The 20,602-nt window shown below is 41.2% G+C and overlaps 1 protein-coding gene across 2 annotated transcripts in view; it reads left to right on the top strand.

Moving 5' to 3' along the window:
• The window catches only part of COL25A1 (collagen type XXV alpha 1 chain), a 971,115-nt gene extending 958,873 nt beyond the window's left edge, over positions 1–12,242 (top strand). For both annotated transcript variants that reach the window (XM_029596536.1, XM_029596528.1), the window contains one exon: positions 3,392–12,242. In XM_029596536.1, coding sequence (XP_029452396.1) covers positions 3,392–3,394 — 3 coding nt within the window. In that variant the 3' untranslated portion in view covers positions 3,395–12,242. The remainder of the gene's footprint in view (positions 1–3,391) is intronic.
• Positions 12,243–20,602: the final 8,360 nt, after the last annotated feature.

Here is a 20,602-nt window from a genome sequence, read left to right as displayed (position 1 = left end):
GAAGGTCAAGTACCTCCTTGATAGGGATGTGCATTTGTTTGAAATGAAATAAGAAATGAAATGACATTTCCTATTTTGTTTTATAATGTTTTCAAAACAAAATAATATAAAATCAATATTTTGTTTTTGTTTTTTAATTTTGTATTGAAAAAAAATGGTAAAATATCCCTCTGACCACCCACCAAAAATTGCCAGGCCCAGGAACCTCCTCAGCTCCCATGTACCCGATCTGTAGGGAGTTAGTCTGAAGCAATAGGCCCAAGGCTTTGACTCAGTACAATGGCCCAGCCTGAGGTCTGGTCCCATTGCCAAGTCCCAGGCTTAGGCCCAACGCTGGAGTCCAATGCAGAGGCCTGGACCCATTGCAGAGGCTTCAGCCCAGGACCAGACCCAATGCCAGGACCTGGTAGGATGGGTCTCATAACAGAGGACTTAACCTAAGCTAAGGCCCAATGCTGGGGCCTAGACCAGTGGCTGGGTCCCACTGCTGAGGCCTCAACCTAGGCCAGGCCGAGGCCAGGCCCCAGAGCTAAGGCCTTTGCTTAGGCCCAGATCTGGACCCGATGAACAGGCCCAGCCCAGAGGCCAGGCCCATTGGCCAAGGCCCAGGACAGAGGTCAGGTCCTATCTCTGGGGCATAAGCTTAGACCAGGCCCAACGATGTACATCAAAATGATGCCTTCTGCTCAAGAGGGAGGCTCTGAAGACATGTCACTCTAGCACATCCTGCAAATGGAGGGTATCATTTGAAGAAGATGCCTAAAGGCCTGAACTCCGGCCTCCCTGTCTGGGCCTAAGCTGAGGCTGAGGCCCCAGCGATGGGACCCAGAATCTGAGCTGGGCCTCGGCATCGGACCTGGGCCTAGGCTGAGACTCCAGTGATGAAACCTTGGTGATAGACCTGTTTCTGGTCCTAGGCTGAGGCATCAGGTCCCTGCCTCCAAGTCAGGACATGTCATCAGGCCTGGGCCTAGACTGAGACCAAGGCAATGGGATCCAGCCTCAGGGCCAGGCCCTGACATCAGGCCTGGGCCATGGCATCGAGCCTGGGCTGAGGTCTCAATGTCCTGGGGTAGGCCTTGACCTATACCTCATCCACAATGATGGGATCTGGCTTCCGGTCCAGGCCTTGTCATTAGGTCTGGGCCTAGGCCTCGAGCTGGGCCCTGGCACTGGGCCTAAGCTTGGGCTAGCCACATCTACTGTATCTCCCATACATGGGATTAATGAAAGCCTGGGAGGTACCTGGCACCAGCAATTTTTTTTTTTGGGGGTGGGGGGGGGGAGGGGAGAAGAGATAGGGTACAGGGGGAGCTGGGAAGGCCCCATTTGTTTTGTTTTGGGGGATGGTTTAAAAGTTTATTTTCTTTCTGCAAAATATAGAAATGAAATAAACATTAAGGGCCAGATTTTCAAAGGGTTACGAGCGCCGGGCCTTTTTTAAAAAGGCCCGGTGACGCACGTAAAGCCCTGGGACATGTGTAAGTCCCGGGGCTTTACAAAAGGGGTGGTCCGGGGGTAGGGCGGGGTGGAGCCAGAGGCCTCCAACAGAGCAGCCATTGCTGCTCTGTCGGAGGATTGCGTGTCAGCAGGCTGCCAGTGCGTGCAACTTGCACCTGCCTGGAGGCAAGCGCAAAAGGTAGGATAAACATTTGGGGGGGTTAGAGTAGGGCTGGGGGGGAAAGGTTAGGGGAAGGGGTGGGAAAGTTAGGTTAGGGGGAAGGGAAGTTCCTTTCCAGGCCATTCCGATTTCAGAGCGGCCTGGGAGGGAATGGAGGAAGGCAGCGCGGCTTGGCACACACAAGGTGCACAATTGTGCATCCCCTTGTGCGCGCTGACCCCAGATTTTATAATATGCGCGCGTCTGCACGCACATGTACGCCCACGTGCAAGCTTTTAAAATCTACCCCTAAATGAAACAATACCTGGGGGGAAATAAAAACCCAAAATGAAAAAAAACAAAAATTTTTCCATTTACATCCTTATTCCTTATATCAGCTTTTATCACGTTTGAAAATCCTTATTGAAAAAGAAATTCCTCACTCCTTTGGTCAATAATTTTCAAAGTTGATCATTTCATGCCCCATGGGAGTTGTAGGAAAATTCCAAAACCTCAACACACATTCTTATTCCAAGAGGTGATAGTGTCAAGAAAGACTACTACTTTTACTACTACTTATTACTTCTGTAGCGCTATGTGATGTATGTAAAGCTGTACAAATGTACATGAGACAGTTCCTTCTCAATAGATCTTACAATCTAACAAAGACAAATATACAGAACAAAAGAGACTTTTAGGAATTTAATTTATTTAGAAAATAGATAAAACTAATAAGGCTGTGAGCAGCAAAACAGGGGATAAGATTTAAAAGTAGCTTGAAAAGATGTGTTTTTAGACTAGGTTTAAATAAGGCCAGAGAGGGAGCATGATGCTCCAAGCATACAGTGCAACCAGGTGGCAAGCATGGGGTTTTGAGTTGGCAATAGAGTAGAAAAACATAGATAAGAGTGACATGCCAGATGAACAGAGTTCAAAAGGAGAGGTAAGGAGAGATCAGAACGAAGTAGGGAGGAGCTGCAGAGTGAAGGCTCTTGTAGGTCAGTAAGAGGAGCTGGAACTGAATGCAAAAATGGATAGGGAGCCAATATAGTGATTTAAGAAGTGATTTTATGGGTGTAGTAACACTGCAAAAGATGAATCACACAGCTGAATTTTGGGCCCAGGGTTTGGGACTTGGCCTCCTATCTGGACCCCGTTGTAGGGCCGGGCCCAGGCTTTGACCTAGGCCGAGGCTCAAGAGTCACTACCAGGCTAAGGCCGAGGCCCCAGCATCCGGCTTAGGCCCTGGCGTCGAGCTAGGCCGAGGCACTGGGACCAAGCCTCCAAGTCATGGCCTTGAGTAGAGCCTAAGCCAAGGTCATGTCAATCTACCGTGGCTTCAGCTTATACAAGGATAAGGCTTCAGCCTGGGCCTTGGCCTCGCCAGCAGATCCTCACTGGACTGGGTAAGTGGGGGCTGGGAGGGATCCTGGCCCTGGCATTTTTCCGATTGGGATGGGAGGTCTTGGGAGACCCTGTTTCCTTGTTTTTTCCTCCCGAAAATGAACTGAAAAACAAAACAAATTTTTTCCCCTGCACATCCCTACTACACATCCCTAGAAGAAACATGAATCATTGATTAATGCCACTGTGCACTGCCAGATGCTATATTTAAGATAATGTATTTGAACCCTTGAATTTATGCCTCAATGCATTTTATTCCAGATGTGACAGATTGAAATCGGTTTTAAAAATTTTTGATGAATGAAATATTCTAACATGTATTGCAGATAGCTATTTAACAATCCAGTTACTAATCTCACCAACGTGTGTGTTTTTGTCTCTTTGCAGTGATGAATCTAACTTTTCAAGCATGAAGTTGTATATACTACTCCAAATTTTGTATTTATAGCTGAAAACTGAAAAAAAGATTGTACAAATTTAAGATATGTTTACATGTAGCTGCTTCTATTTGTTTGCAGTAGTTTATGTGTAAATCATACTCACACACACAAACACACATATATATATTTATATATATATATTGCTGATTCTTGATTCGACTAATTTTCTTGTTTCTGGCATGTGACTTGCCCCGACAATTATTGCCATGGACCAGTTTACATGAAACTGCGACCAAATCTGGGCTAAATGTTATGAAATGTACTGTATCAGCTGCCATTGGAGTTTTTCTGAACATTCTGCTGCCATGTTCATCTTGAACGTCTTTATTGATTCATGACATCATAATTGTTTATGCAGACTATAAAACAAAAGCATGAATTGTGTGCCAAACCTGCTTGCTGTGTGGCCATTTGACAGCTTCAAATGCTAACTGACTACTGGCTGTGACCACTGGTTCCCATTTCTGAATTGTTTACTTTTGTCATCTCAAGGGAGTCACACCCTGGCTCATTGCCAAAAAGAGATAAAGCAGGAAGAATGAACAAAAAAGGTGTTGAATTTTGGGGAAATGCAGCTCCAGCTGCATGTCTACAGCTTCTCATTTTGTGGTCCATGCGATCCCAGTGGTTGACCAGGTCGCATCCGTTGATCTGTGTCGGTTTGCCCTGCTGTTGCTCATGGCCTTCAGCACATGCAAGATGGAAGGGGCTTCAGTGTCAAAGCCCATGAGAGTGTAATCCTATGAGGAGAAGGTCCATGAACTGCACCTGCACTGCGAGTGATTTTACAGGGTCGCAAGAATGCACAGCAGATCATTCACTGGCAGGCTCCACTGAATTAAGAAGCATTCTCAGCCTTATTCAAGGACTTCTATTTGACTTCTTGTATTGTATTTTGACACTGTTGAAGAAAAACGTAGCCTCGGAAGATCACTATCTTATGGGGAAAAAATTGCAGTGATCCAATAGGTACATATAATGATTTAAATGATCCTGTTCTGAGAAACAAAATATGCGAGCCCTCCCTGCAGGGTTTTGAAAATCTACAATATATTTTTTTTCTATATGTTTTTTTAAATGAATATGCATTAATGATATGTTTCAGTGGTGTATTACAGATTTCATTATGACAGATAGACTTTTGAAGATCGTGCTGCATATCATTTGTGAACTTTCAGTAACATCTTTTTTTTTTATGGGCTTTTATTGTTACAGCTCTGAAAACATGCAGGATATGACCAAATTAGGGTCTGAATGGCATCCTCTACATGAAGATCATATGATTTTGCAGGGAAATTGTTTCTCAAAGAATGTTGTAATGGAACAAGCAGAACTGGTTCTGAACAATAGGGCCCGATGTTCCATTTTGTGTCTAAGGGAAAATGACTTAGTACGTTGGTTCCATTACACTTCTGTTTTTGTCTTTGTAGAATCCACTATAAAGCACTAGGGTGCAATCAGTCAATCAGATCATCAGAATAGCTGACACGCCCTGCCTTTTTTCTCTATTCAATGCTGCCCTGCTTATTAGAATAGAGAATTCAACAGTATGAAATGGGGAAAACCTGATCCAGTAAGAAGCAATTCTCATAAACCATCCACGATTTGATGTGTGTGTGCTGAGGTAGGTATTGCTGACAACATAAGCATATCACCCTTTGCACCTTAGGCTGATAGTCCCTTGTCCTGCTGCACTTGTCTTTTCTCAATACTGCAGGTGGTAGGCTAACAGCAGAATGTGCCCATCTCCACACACACAGTGACTTGCCTCACAAAAAACTTCACCAGTAATTCTGTTTCTTTGCATCTGAGTGAGAGTAAGGACATTAATTCAGTGCATTTTAATGCTCCTGTGCTAAATGAATGCTTCTTTTTCTGTCTGGGGAGGGTTTTTCACTAACATTTGTTTCTTTGGTTTGATGTCAGTAGGTAAGACTCTAGGTTGGTTTGGAAAATATGTTTTTCATCAACATGCAGAGTTGTTCCTTACTTGACAAATACTGTTTCCAGTTGTGGTAGATTTCTTCATTTCTTTGGTCTGTTTTATTTTTCCTAGTGTTTATTTTTCATTCCCAGACCAAATCCAAGCATTTATAAATAAGCCTAATAGTTTAATAACAAGATTGTGTGTGCGTGTATATAGAGAGGGAAAGAAAGAGATAGATACAAACTAATTTCAAAAGCACCTTGTCGTACCTCAAATATGCATCCTTTGATAGCAGAATATTTTGGGTAAAATATAGGCACCAGCTCAGAAGGACACTGTCAATATAACATGTCTCTTTCTTTTACACAATAAAATCAATCCTTGAGATCTGGGTAGCTGGATATTTTCCCCTATATTGCATTTTTATAACATGTCACACTTTTGCTTCAGTTCTAAAAACAGTTAACGCTGGTAGCTAGATCTCTGAGCTGTGAGTTCAAGAGAGCTCCTGACATGGAACTTCAAACCCTTTCAACCCCTAGCATTCAATAGGACTTCCAGAAAGTCATTTTATCAACCTGCCCCTCATCAGTATACCTAGCCAAACTGCAATAACATTTAACACCTGTTTGTCTGGTCATTTTCTATGCTCTTATTTAATCCCAGAAATGTGCTACCAGGCTGATAGGTCTTTAAAATCCAAAATTATGATGACATAGTAGAAGCATGTCAATGAAAATGTAATAATAATATTTATATTGTACACAACGCAAAATATATCATGTGCTTGTAAGGTCCATTTCCTGTAAAGCCCACATGCTCTGTATGAGCACAAGGTCATCAATTCTGCAAAATCCAGAGTGTACAAAAAAAAACCCCAAAATTATGTACCTGAGTAAATCTCTGCTTCTCGCTCTCTTTGGATGAGTTCAGATTTAAGGTTTAACTCATGAGCTGAGAATTGTCTCCTCTTGGCTATTAAACTGACTGATAATCTATATATTTGGGGGGAGGGGGTACTAACCCTCTGCCCTTTAACTCCACTGGGGACACAAAATTGGACCCTGGCCAAATTGGGAAGATTAAATCTCCTGTGGAAAAAACAAAAGAACTCCTCAATGGGAGAGAGAGCCCAGTATCTCTCTGGCCAGTGTGACAAAAATAGGCAACAGGCTGAATATTCAGCTTTAGATGGCTCAAAACCTTGCAGCACTAACAGCTTGCACAAGATATGACATCACAGTGAGTGGTGAAGAAAGGAAGCCAATCTCAGTCTTCAGCTTTCCCAGGAATTTTTTAAAATCCCAAGTTAAGTTAAAAAAAAAAACTACACATTTCAAAAATGTGTTTCACATTTTCCCCAAATATCCAAGAGCTTTTCTTCTGGTTTGGGTTCAATCTTAAATTGTTTATACATCTCTAATCATTAGGCTTCATTGCCAACTTGCTTTCCTTTTCATGGGGAGATGATTGATATATTCCCGGGAACAAAAATATAGATTGAAGGGTTTTATATCGCTGCATATTGGGAGGGTAATAGTCAAATAGCTACGTGCAGTGATGTATATGGCCATGTGTAGATCTATGATAGTATTTTATAATCCGTGCGTATTATAAAAAACATGTATCTCTACTCCGGAACATACACATGTATATATGCTTCCTTGTGAATACTTGCAGTGCATTCAAAGTGAGGATTTCAATGCACTGAATGCACATACTTTTCCTACCCATTTACAAAATTGACGTGCATTATTTTTTACGCATGAAAATAAGGGGGGACTTATGCAAAACCCAACTTATGCATGTAAGTTGGCATATTTTAGAAACATGCAGGTGATTTTGAAATTAACCACTATATCAATTACTCTACCATTTCACCCACTCCTTCTTCAGGTCATGGAGACCCTCCTAGTTCTTCAGCTTGAACTCCCCCAAGTTCACCCAGACCTCCCACCTGACCAATACTACGCAACAAACACATTTGCTAACAATTATACAAGATAATTAGCAGGTGTAAGGTTATGTATGTTGCCACATGCCCATGTGTGTCATTTAAAATATGAACTTATGTGCGTAACTGTTGGCCTCGCCCCAGAACACTTCTAGACTGCACCTTTTTTACGCGAGTATATGTGCCACGAAACGTTAAGAGTACGCTCTTACTGTGGACTTTTATAAAATAGCGATTATGCGAGTACAGGCTACTTTCATGCATATATGCTAATTTTTACGCACAGAACTCTCTGAAAATTACCTCCTTTGTATTTATTTCTGAATACTTGCGAACACTTGGACTTATACCACATTCATATAGAATGTTAAAAAACAAACAAGAGCAGATCAATAATAGAGATGTGAATCGGAACCAGAATCGGATCCGATTTCAGTTCCGATTCACAACTCTAATCAATAATGCTTTATGTGAGAAGGGGTGGTTACCTACTCGCAAAATTTCCAATTGGTCTTTGACAGTTAAGACCAATATACTTGAAAATATAACTCCCCTAAAAAATACTTTCTTTTCTTGGAGGGCTAACTCCATTTAAATCTGACGAAGCAGCCAGACATTTATGTGAGTGTGGAGTTTGTCTTTTGATATCAGGCTGCTTTAAAAATTGCAGTAATTGTGATATCTCTTTATTTCCTCCCTCCCCCACAAAAAATGGAGGTCGTTTATTATAGGCTTACACCAGTTTTGTGCTGCTGCCAAAATTGTGCCAGGCTTAGCAACAAAAACATCCCACTGGTGAAAGCTGGGATCTGTTTTCATACACAACTGTTCATGCAGTTGTGCCAGTTGCACACTTATTTTATGCCAAGAGCAGAGTCTCAAAAGGCTACACAGAACTAATAAAACTGCACGTTTCCAATGCCGTAAGTGCCTAAGTGGCCAGTCTGCTGGAATGCATGTTTCCTTCCTGTATGGCAATGGCGCACAATATGTTTCAATATCTTTACCTTTGTGAATCGGAGAAACAGATGAGCTATGAAAGATAAGTCAGCTTGAATATGGCCCAATAGCTGAAGCTAATGGCAGTAGTAGAACACAAGTTAGCTATAAGAAGAGGTGGCTGAAACACATTGGGTGCCAACTCGATGGTCACTTCTGGTCAGCTGTACTAGTCTATCCCATTTAGATTGGTAGCGGGTCAAAGCAGCACACTATCCTATTCCCCTCGGGCAGAAATGACTCCTCTCCTGAGCTGGAGCACGGCAAGGAAGAAACCCAACTCTCCAAAAAAGTCAACAAACACTTTCTTCTCTTCTCTCAAGGACCAGTCCTTTCTATGACAATGAGGGTACTGGTGAGATCGCAGTCCTTAATAGGGATATGCATTTGTTGGATCATTTGTTTCATCTGTGTGCGCATATCTCCTGATTGGCATGAACGCGCACAAAACTGATGATATGCGCACATGTATGTGACCACCTTGAGTATGCGCATGCCATCGGTTTTGTGTGCATTCATGCCAATCGGAAGATATATGCACATGGCTGAAACGAATGAAATGAATGTACATCCCTAGTCCTTAATACCCCAAATTGTAGACTGTTACCAGAATGCATTGGGAAAAAAACCCCACTCCTCCCCCTCCAAAAAACAAAACTACAGCCACACTCTGCACATGTTGAGTCTGTTTTTTGTAGGCTGAGCTTGACCAATCCCAGCGTTCTGGGTGAGGTAAAGATCTTAGAGTTGATCTAAAAAGTGCCAAAGTTCTTCCTTAAGGTAACCAGGGGAAATCTAGTGGTAAGGGAACAAAGTGCCCCTTACGTTTAATTTCGATAAAGAACAAAAATAATGAAATCTACATTGTTATCCCAAATTAGATTTTGGACTGCCATTTCCTCTATGCAGGACCCTTTTGAGCATATGATCACTTCTCATTCAATAGACTGCAGTGTCCTCTGACTGGCCAACCTCATTGATGGATATATTTTTATCTGGCTATCATATTTTAAGTACTGAAAAGGTGCCCTACCTCCCACAGTGGTTCCTCGTAATTAAGAAAAATAAGAAGAAAATATATGAAAGGAATGCTTGGAACATAAAAGAAAGAGACTCAGATACTGTATTATGAGGCATCCTGGAAGGGCTTGTGTACAAGATTGTTACTTGTTTAATTTAACTATTATTTGAACATTTTTCATGGTGCTAATTTCTTCTCTGTGAATTTTGTATTATTTTCTGGTACAGCTCTAGTTTGAACTCTCCTTATTGTTACATTTAAGAGGCATTCCTCATATACAGTTTATGCTTTTTTTGGACTTGCTGGAACAGTGGTTCAACCAGCAACTGTTTAGCATGCCTGTGATACCATTATCAATATTATGGGTTTGTGTAACAGTAGTGTGACAATTTGCTTCTGTGTTTTAGGAGCCTATGTTGTGTATCGATATTAAATTAATTCCATTCTTTCAAAATGAACTTTACTTGCGTACATTAAGCACACAAAGCAAAATTCCACAAATAGCAAACCTACAAACACTGTATTTAACCAATGTACCCATCTGTATGGTGTATATACAATGTCACACTGACTCTGCCATTTCCAATACCTAATTTAGGGCAGTGTTTCTCAACCCAGTCCTAGAATTCCCCTTAGCCAGTGTGGTTTTCAGGCTATCCACAATGAATATGCATGAGTTAGATTTGTATGCACTGCCTCCATTGCTTGCAGATCTATCTCATGCATATTCATTGTGGATAGCCTGAAAACCAGGCTGGTTAGGGGCTACTCTAGAACCAGCTTGAGAAACGCCAATTTAGGGGGCTTGACTTTAAATGTTTCATAAACTGTGAAGCGTATGAAGTACTCAAATCATGAAAGACTTAAAGCCAATTTCACTGGCGTATTGATTAGTTAATTGATGATTTATGTCTAATTTTATTTATTGTGATTTATTCAGCAGACAGTGTTGATTGTTTTTGTATGTTCCCTTGGCCTTCAGTGTATGTAGAGAAAGAGGCAAGATAAACGCAAGCCGACATGACCAGAACTCTCCCACAGTTCTGAACCACTCTCAAACGTTATCCAGAAAACTTGATTTTGTCTGTGACAAGTTTGCAGTACATATTATATTTATTTGGTGTGTACCTAAAGTGTTCTTAGAAACACAAACAAGGCAACAATATATATTGCCTGGTAAATCTCCAGATATTCTTCAGGAAGTAGAAAGGATAGATAGCCAACAAGTATGACTTTTCCTTTGTACTTTTCCTCAGGCCAGGTCTCTGCAGATACAGAAACGGCATGCCCTGTCTACTATAGTCATGGGGAATGAGTCTGGGGTTTTTTCTATTACCATAAAAAGAAAATGTCTAAAGTTTGTTTTCCCAATGACTTGTTATGCATTGTACAGTAGTGTGAAAATGGTGACTAAAATATTCTTCAACAGACTGTAACTTTTATCTGGAGTTTAAGCCAACCTCTGTTTAAGAGAGGGGTCACTTCCAGAAAATGAAAAAAACAATTCGCTCGGTAAATTTCTTATTTTTATTTTAGAAAAAAAGGAAAGAATGAATATTTTCAGATTGGAATAGGGAGAGCTTTTTCAAGTTCTATAAGCTATAAATGAAATTGGGGTTTTGATTTTAATTTGGACCTAGATTCATCATTCTGCTATAAATAGAGTGGAATGGTGATCTGTGAAGAAGAAAAAGGGGTGGGAGCAAAAGTGTGCAGCCGGCCACATTGTGGCAGTGCGTTTTTGTCTCCTGTGGTTGCGGCCGCGCTGCGCTCTATCGCCCCCATAGCGCCAATGAAAAAGGTGGTTTTTAATCCAGCGCTACTGCCGGCGATAATGTCCGAAACATTATTGCCCACAGTGGTACTGCCCACCTCATTACCCTTAACACCGGCCAAACTCCTCCCTAACACCACCCATTTCCCTCATTTTAATTTTGACTTTGTGATGCGGCCACATCGCGATTTGATGAATGACCCCCTTAATGATTAATCAGAGATGTGCCTCACGTCCTCATTACCTGACAGTCTGGCTAATATGCAATGGACACTTCTTTAACATATCGAATCTGGTCTTCATGGATTTTTTTAATATTGCAAATTAAAGGGACATCAGATCGTCAACAAGCTCATTTTGACCCTTTGAAAATTGTAAACAGTCCAAGTTTAAGTACAGAATACAATTCTGATGTATTTAAATTTTTTTAATAAAATATTTTTATGCAGAAAGAAAATAAAGCACAGGCATATGATTACAAATACTCTAGAAAAAGCACAACTAGTAAACATTAACGGCATATTGAATGTTTATTTTATTATACAAAATGGAAAGTAATCCATCTGTTATCATTTTAGAAAAGCAGTTTCCATTACATAAAGGAGTTACAATTTTGCTAATCCTGTATCCTGATTTCAAGTGGCCAAAATGAGCCAATGGAGCTTTACCTTCCCCTTTTAAATATATCTACCCTACTAGAAGTCATTTGTTAACTTGAACAGTTTGGGTTTCTCAAATGGTGGCTCTGGGCTATCACTTCCAGTTCAAAACTGCTCAGTTTCATAGCTAAAATTTAGAGGTCAATATTCAAAAGCCTTTTAAACAGATAACTCAAAGGTTATTTGTCTAAATGGTTAATGTGGCATAGTCAGCTGCTTACCCCGTTAAATTATAGCCAGATAACTATTTATCTGACTATAACTTAGCTGTATAAAAAAGGGGCATTCTGGGGAGGGTATCCGGCTAACCTAGCCAAAACTCGGGTATATCTGCCTTGGTAGCTGGATAACCTTAGATCTGCTTCAGAGCAGGTCTAAGGGGAATGATAAGGGGAATGGAACAACTCCCCTATGAAGAAAGACTAAAGAAGTTAGGACTTTTCAGCTTGGAGAAGAGACGACTGAGGGGGGATATGATAGAGGTGTTTAAAATCATAAGAGGTCTAGAACGGGTAGATGTGAATCAGTTATTTACTCTTTCGGATAATAGAAAGACTAGGGGGCACTCCATGAAGTTAGCATGGAGCACATTTAAAACTAATCGGAGAAAGTTCTTTTTTACTCAACGCACAATTAAACTCTGGAATTTGTTGCCAGAGAATGTGGTTAGTGCAGTTAGTATAGCTGTGTTTAAAAAAGGATTGGATAAGTTCTTGGAGGAGAAGTCCATTACCTGCTATTAAGTTCACTTAAAGAATAGCCACTGCCATTAGCAATGGTAACATGGAATAGACTTAGTTTTTGGGTACTTGCCAGGTTCTTATGGCCTGGATTGGCCACTGTTGGAAACAGGATGCTGGGCTTGATGGACCCTTGGTCTGACCCAGTATGGCATTTTCTTATGTTCTTATGTTCTAATGCGGCCTTGAGTGGCCAGATAAGGTGCTACTTAACCGGATATCTTGAAAAGATATCCAGCTAAGTAGCATTGTCATCACCTACTAAAGGTAAAAATAAGCTTCTCAATCCCCTCCCCCCACCCAAGCATAATAGAAGTCAGTCCATGTAGCCCAAACACCCGTCCCCCTGCTCCCTAAACGTTTTCAAACAGGAGTGAATTGCCCGGTATTGTGGATCGGGCCCTGTCCTGATTTTACCACAAAACCAGCTCAGCCTGCCTCCCCTCATTCCCACCCACAAGGAAGAAGTGTCATTCCTGTACCACCTTCCTCCCCTGCTCCTCCCCATCCATGCCGACACCTTTTTTAAACGAACCGGAAGCAAGGGACCCCTGCCCTGAGAGAGGCAGCGCTGGAAGCAGAAGCTTACATTCACTTTTTTTTTTTTTTTTTTTATAATTTATCCGGTTACATATAGCCAGTTAACTTTAGACTCGTATATTCAGCGAGACATTTCTCCCACTGAATATATGGGACAGGTTATCCGGCTAACTTTAGCCGGATAACATGTCCATTAACCAGCCCTACTGAATATCGGCCTCTTATATTTTACTTTCTTGGTTTTTACCAAGGGAAAATTGAGACTCCTAATTTATGGCATCACTTCCCCAACCTTTTTTGCAGTGATGATATCTCCAGGGAGCACAGTCCTTGAACTGAGTGGTGCAACTGCACTGAGCATTACCTGAGAAGATTTTTAAAAAGTGACGATAAATAGAACGCTCAGCAGTTCGTATGCTTATCGAGCAGGGGCAAGCATAAAATACGAGCATCTTATTTTCACAAAAGGCCTAGAGACCCCTGACTCCTGTATGCCGCTTAGAAGGAGATCTGATGTTCTTTGCAGAGTGGAATCCCTCCAGGGATCTTCATCGCTTTACTCATGCATGCATCTCCCAGACACGGTGGGTGCCTGCACATTTCTCTTGAGATATTATTTGAAGTGTTTGGTTTGTAGAAAACATGTTGTTTTACATATCGTTGACATTTATGTGGCTATTCATCTAATTCATTGTACATGTTTGGGGAAAATATAACAACATGCAATTTTGTCACAATTTTTTTAAAGATGTATGTATTTGACATTTTTCCCCCCTTTGGCAAATATTATATATTTTTATTTCTATTTTTTACTTTTTTATGCTCATCTATATATTGTTATTGTTGCAGTTATTTTTGTAATGCAAACGGTCTCATGTGTATGGAGAAACTGTTGAGAAGATGTTTCAACAAGGCATTGCACTGCTATTGGTAAAATACTGAGGGCTCTATTTTCAAGAGCTTTGCCATAAGCATTAAATCAAAGAATCTGTTGTAAAAACAAAATTAAAAATGGATCAGCAAGATCACGTCCATTAAATCTTTGAGTGTCTTACCAGTGTAAATATGGCAAAGAAATCAGTATTGTCAGGTAGTGTAAATACTGACTGTAAGCTTAATTTATCTATATTGATTTGTTGCTAATTTCAACTCCATTTGAGGCTTTAAGTCTGACATAAGTGCATCTGGTGAATAAAAGGCATGGTTTGATTTTTTTTTTTTTTATTGTAATTGAACTTTAGTTCTCAGGTTTTCCATTTTTCTGTACACTTTTATTTGGTACTAGTTTGTGAGAAGTTGATCTTCAGAATTATTTTTACACCATGTATGACATTTTCATATTGTAAAAAGTGTGTAATTATTAAAATCTTAATCCAACTGTTGCTCCTAATTTTCTTTTCATGCGCTGGTAATTTTATCACGATATTTGCAGCAGAAAAAAATTGTCCTAGTCTGCTGGGACTTACAAAAGTGTCTGATGATGACCGTGCTGGCCAATGAGAGAAAGTGGTACATTGGGGAAACTGTGAAGGAGTTATCAGGGAGGGCCAAATCTCTCCTACTGTCTACTAGGGATGTGAATCGTTTTTTGACGATTTAAAATATCGTCCGATATATTTTAAATCGTCAAAAAATCGTTAGGGCCACGATACAATACCAATTCCCCCGATTTATCGTTAAAAAATCGTAAATCGGGGGAAGGGGGAGGGCAGGAAAACCGGCACACTAAAACCCCCTAAAACCCACCCCCGACCCTTTAAATTAAATCCCCCACCCTCCCGAACCCCCCCCCTCCCAATGCTTTAAATTACCTGGGGATCCGGCGGTGGTCCAGAACGGCGGCGGTCCGGAACGGCCCCCTCAATAGAATCGTGTTGTCTTCAGCCGGCACCATTTTTCAAAATGGCCGCCGCAAAATGGCGGCGGCCATAGACAAAAACGATTCGACGGAGGAGGTCGTTCCGGACCCCCGCTGGACTTTTGGCAAGTCTTGTGGGGGTCAGGAAGCCCCCCAAGCTGGCCAAAAGTTTCCTGGGAGTCCAGCGGGGTTCCGGGAGCGATTTCTCGCCGCGAATCGTTTTCATACGGAAAATGGCGCCGGCAGGAGATCGACTGCAGGAGGTCATTCAGCGGGGGTTCCGGACCGCCGCTGAACGACCTCCTGCACTCGATCTCCTGCCGGCGCCATTTTCCGTACGAAAACGATTCGCGGCGAGAAATCGCTCCCGGAACCCCGCTGGACTCCCAGGAAACTTTTGGCCAGCTTGGGGGGGCCTCCTGACCCCCACAAGACTTGCCAAAAGTCCAGCGGGGGTCCGGAACGACCTCCTCCGTCGAATCGTTTTTGTCTATGGCCGCCGCCATTTTGCGGCGGCCATTTTGAAAAATGGCGCCGGCTGAAGACAACACGATTCTATTGAGGGGGCCGTTCCGGACCACCGCCGTTCTGGACCACCGCCGGATCCCCAGGTAATTTAAAGCATTTGGGGGGGGGTTCGGGAGGGTGGGGGATTTAATTTAAAGGGTCGGGGTGGGTTTTAGGGGGTTTTAGTGTGCCGGCTCACGATTTTAACGATTTTTCACGATAGTTTACACACCCAAACGGCAACAATACGATTCCCTCCCCCTCCCAGCCGAAATCGATCGTTAAGACGATCGAGGACACGATTCACATCTCTACTGTCTACTCCGATTCTCTCGCAAAGATGTTTTTCTTCTCCTGACTTAGGCGGAAAGGCTTGCAGAGCTTCAGTCATTGACAATAGCCATTTGATTTTCACCCCCACTGCCTTTAAAATCAGTTTCAGATCCATTCTGGGACAACTGAAAACAATTAGATTTCTCAGCTTAAGAACTAGTTTCTAAATATTCATTGAAAACGTTGTTGTATTGTTGAACACAGGCCTAAAATCTTTCTTACAGTTTCAAACAAAGTGAAATTCTTACTAAAGAAACATGAATGTCATGTTTGTTCTAGTCAGTGTATGTGCACTTTGGTTTAAGAATCTGACAATTCTTTAATAAACATGAAAAGATCTTGTCCATTGCTCTCTTACCAGCAGCGCTATGGTTGATTTATTGTCATGATGACCTGAGAAGATTAAGATCTGTTTCTCGATATGTTTGCCAGTATTTTAAGATTTCCTTGGTCTGAGGTCTGTCATCTTGCAGCAGCTGTTCTTAGCCATAGGAGCCAGGATAGCAGTCTCTTCTTCCTCCTGACTCAGAAAATTAGGCATTTAATTTTGACAAATAGAGTAGGTAGAAAAAGGGGAGGAGTAACCTTAAAGCAACTGAAATGAAGGGGGGTATAGAGAAAGGACTATTGGCACTATGGGTTGTCCGAGAGAGGAGAAATTGAGCTTCCATTTACAATGGTGACGCCCCTGTTCTGGCTGACAGACTCGGGCTCACTGGGGAGTTCTGGGGCCACATTCTTACCCATGCACCTGGGGTTTTTTTTCCTGACAGGGGGAAGGTAAAGTTTTTCAAACTCATTAAAATCTATAGTGGTTTTCTTCTTCTTAAAGAAATACAATGTACAAGTCAATTGTTCAAAAATAAATCCTTTTAGTGAATACTTGATTCTAGATGAAAAAAATCACAAATGGTACATTGCTGAAGAGTGAACTTCATTACGGAAATAAAGTTCCAAAAGTAAACTCACAGAGTCACAGATCAGGATGCACCCCCTGGCAGTATGTGCTCCTCAGAAGGGACCTGCTAACTGAATGCAGACTCCTTCACAGAAACTCCTATGCTGACACTTTCCTTTAAGCAGAGCTCTGTGGGACCTTCTCCCTGCATGGCAGCCCTCCCTCTGATTCTCCACAAAGATAATCCACTTTTTTTTTTTTTCAAGACACTGAGAAGGCCTTGGGAACCCCAGCCTTGGGTCCACCAGCCACCTTCTCAGGACAGGTGAGAGGAAAGAAGGAACTCTCTCTTGGAAAGAGAGAATCCCAAAGAACTCTATAAAAGTGAGCTCATGAATTTTGTTAAAGAACTCAGAGCAGAAAGATATCTCCCATTAGGGAATGTTCGACATCATAACCTCATCTACCAGTGTCCATGAAGACACTGGTCTATAATAAGGGACACTTTGGTGACATCTTTACATTGGCATGATCTATAGTTGAATCTTCCAGATTAGGGCATTCTGGTTGCAGAACCAGCTAGAAGCAGTAGGAACACAGACTCCATTTAAGGGACACTCCTCAGGTAACTGGAACCAGAACCGACATACGAGGGGCACTGCTCGTACTTGGTACTTATAAGTGAGAAAAATGTTTTTAATGTCACAGCAAGTGGTTACAAGGGCTCCAGTGATCACAGATCAATGTGGATCACACAAAGGTGAGGAGCTTACGCTTCAGGAATACAAACTTTGTTAAGATGGGAAGTATCTTAAGGAGGTCCTGACACTGAAGAAGATTCAGGTCAGGTCTTCAAAAGCCTGTTCTGGGGACCCCAGCAATGTTCCCTCTCATTTTTGACAAGTTATGAGAACAAAAGTATTTTTTGTGCAATTATTTATAATCTGAGTTCAAGTTTGTGTGCTCTGAGCCAAGTGTGCCTGAGCAAGTATAATGCAAATAATGATAACTGTCAAACAATTTTGTCCAGTCCCACATATGCACGTATATGGCTGCAGCGGAGATATATTACAGTATTTTATAACCTGCGTATATCAGGTAATGCAGATTCTAAAATGTGCATATGTCTACCCCCAACATACTCGCAAAAGTTTGGTTATGTGCGAATACGTGGAATGCATTGAAAGCATGTACGTTTCCTACCTGATTTATAAACATACATGTGCATATTTTACACATGGAAAAAACTAGAACTTGCTCAAGTAAAACCTTGACTTATATGTTTACTTTATAACATGTATGCATAATTATCACCAGTTTGCTGATACCTTTACCAATTCACCCATTCTTTCTTCAGGTCATCAAGACCCTCCAAATTCTTCACCCTGCACTCTCCTAGTTCACCTAGACCTCTCACCCAAAAATAGCAGATGAGTCTGACATCAGTTGTGCTAGATAATCAGCTGGTGAAGCATTGTGCAACGCCCCTAGACCATCCCTTTTATGTGCAGGTAAATGTGTGGCATGAAACTGAAAATGTGTGCATATTTTTTATATTCAGCAAATAGCATTTATGCACTTTTGGAGATCCCCCGCAATACATCAGGCATCCCTAGGAGAAGTTAGAGACCACACTGTTTCCAGGGCCAGTCCAATTAAATGGAACTCCATGCCTGAACAACTCAGAATCATGTCAGACCTGCATGGCCAGATGCTCTGCAATTTTATATTCTGTGCGCAGGTACGTGCACATATTGTAAAATAGGCCAGCTCGTGTATGTGTGCTCCCTATTATAAGCGTGTATGTGCACAGCAGGGAAATGTCAGCTTTGAGATGCACAAGTGAGGGAATTTTATAATGGGCGCGCATCCAGGACATGACCGGTTTCACCAGTTCGTCCACCAGTTTCCCCAGTCTACAGCTAGATCCCCCTGGCTATTTATCCTGCACTTCCCCCAGTTAACCAAGACCCCTCAAATACTTCATAGTTGGCTGGAAATAGTTTTGTTCATACTTACACCTCATCCATAGCAGAAATAATTTTGCACTGAAAGTGACCTGGATACGCATATCTCTTGGCCCCACCCCCAAAACACCCATGCTCCACCCACATTCTGCCTCTTTTTTTCTCAATGCGAGATAGTCACGCATCAGTACTTGTGCACATATGTGCCCGCTTTATAAAATCCTGTGGCCATGAATAAGCAATACATGCATATCCATGTCCTAGTTTTGGCACGCTCATCACTTTTAAAATTCACCTTACAGTGTAGTGGAGGTGGTTTCATGGCAGAGTTAGGTCAGGGGAGAAACAGGAAGGATATTAGGATAACTTTCAAAACTGTTTGTGTACACCCATTTACGTGATTATAGATGCACACAAATTTGCTACTGTATTTTACAACCTGTATGGATATGATATGCACAGTTTATAAAATATGAGTGTACGTCCTCACATATGTAAAAACCACAAGCCACGCAAGTTCGGAAAAGTAGCGGTACTTATCTGGATAAGTTCTGATTTATCTGGCTAAGTAGCGGCACATAGCCAGATAAATAAGAAAAGTGTAACTTGTCCATCTAAATAGCAGTTTTTGGACTTATCCAGTTATGTAAGATAACTAGATAAGTCCAAGAAAAAGCTTTACTTATCTGGATAAGTTCAAATTTGTCTGTTTATGTAGCGATAAAGGTGCTACTTAGTTGGATAAGTTGGATTTTAGCAGATAAGTATGAGCAAATGAGATAACAGACAGAAAGAGATTTAAAAGTGAAATAAAGTCATGGTTATTTAAAAATGCATACAATCTAACTTAAAACATCAAAATTTAAATAACTAAAATAAGAAGGACAAGAGATATTAATTGAAACATGATAAACAAATTAACGAGAGATTGCACTACGTACAGAATGATATATGAAATGTATTAATTTTATTTTTGTACTTCATGTCTCATGTCCTGATCTTTAATTAATATGTATTTGAGAATTCAGTTGATAGATGTTAAGGTCTGTTTATGAATACTTCCTATGTAATCCATTATTCTCTGCTGATTTATAACTATGAATGTCATTACTGTAATCCGTTGTGATCTTTACATAGAATGACGTATATAAAATGTCTAAATAAATTATTTGTATTTACAGTTTTAAAGGGTTACAGGAGTAGACTTTACTCATTATTTAGATGCATTTACCCCAATAAGTCAGCTTTTACACGCATAAGTCAGATTTCCTAACATGCGTGCGGCAATGAAATTATCCATTTCAGCAATTAGTCTACCAGTTCACTATCTGCAGCTCCTGAAAACCCTCCTGTCTCTTCAGCCTGAAGTCCTCCCCATTTCACCCAGACCCCTCCCCGACCCAGTCATTTTTTCACTTTTCTTAGTAACGTTTTAATTATAAAAGAAACTGTCAACTACAGCCTACAACAGTGAATTAACATATTACAATAAAACACTGAACCCCCACTCTCTCCTCCCTAGGCGCTCAGAGATACCATTCAATCTGAGCAATATATGTATAATATTTGGGTTTAAACCATACATGGTCCAAGAGCATTTACTGGTGGCAGCAATGAGACCTCCAACCCGCAAATTAAACTTACTAATGAATTTTACTTTGCAGGTCTGCTGGTAGAGTTCAAGAAAGCAGACCAAAATTGTTGAAAGAGAAGCTGCTTTTTAGATGCATTAATATCCATCAATTTTCATTACAAAAGCCAAAGATCCAACATGGAGAATCTCCAAGCATTGAAATCAGGGCCTATAGCTTCCAACCACTTCAACTAAGATGAGTCTCAAGACAAGTAAACAGCCCTTCAGTAAGAACAGTTTATGCATATTTATTACGGCATGAGTCAAATCCAGATGACCCAAGATGCACAATGCAGCAGGCCAAGGAAAACTTTCTGTAAACAATAATGTAAAATACTGTATCAGTCG

Source organism: Rhinatrema bivittatum, chromosome 1 (assembly GCF_901001135.1).
Source record: "Rhinatrema bivittatum chromosome 1, aRhiBiv1.1, whole genome shotgun sequence".
Taxonomy (NCBI): Eukaryota; Metazoa; Chordata; class Amphibia; order Gymnophiona; family Rhinatrematidae; genus Rhinatrema; species Rhinatrema bivittatum.
The sequence above is the reverse complement of the archived record's forward strand: the minus strand, read 5'-3'. Positions and strand labels throughout refer to the sequence as shown.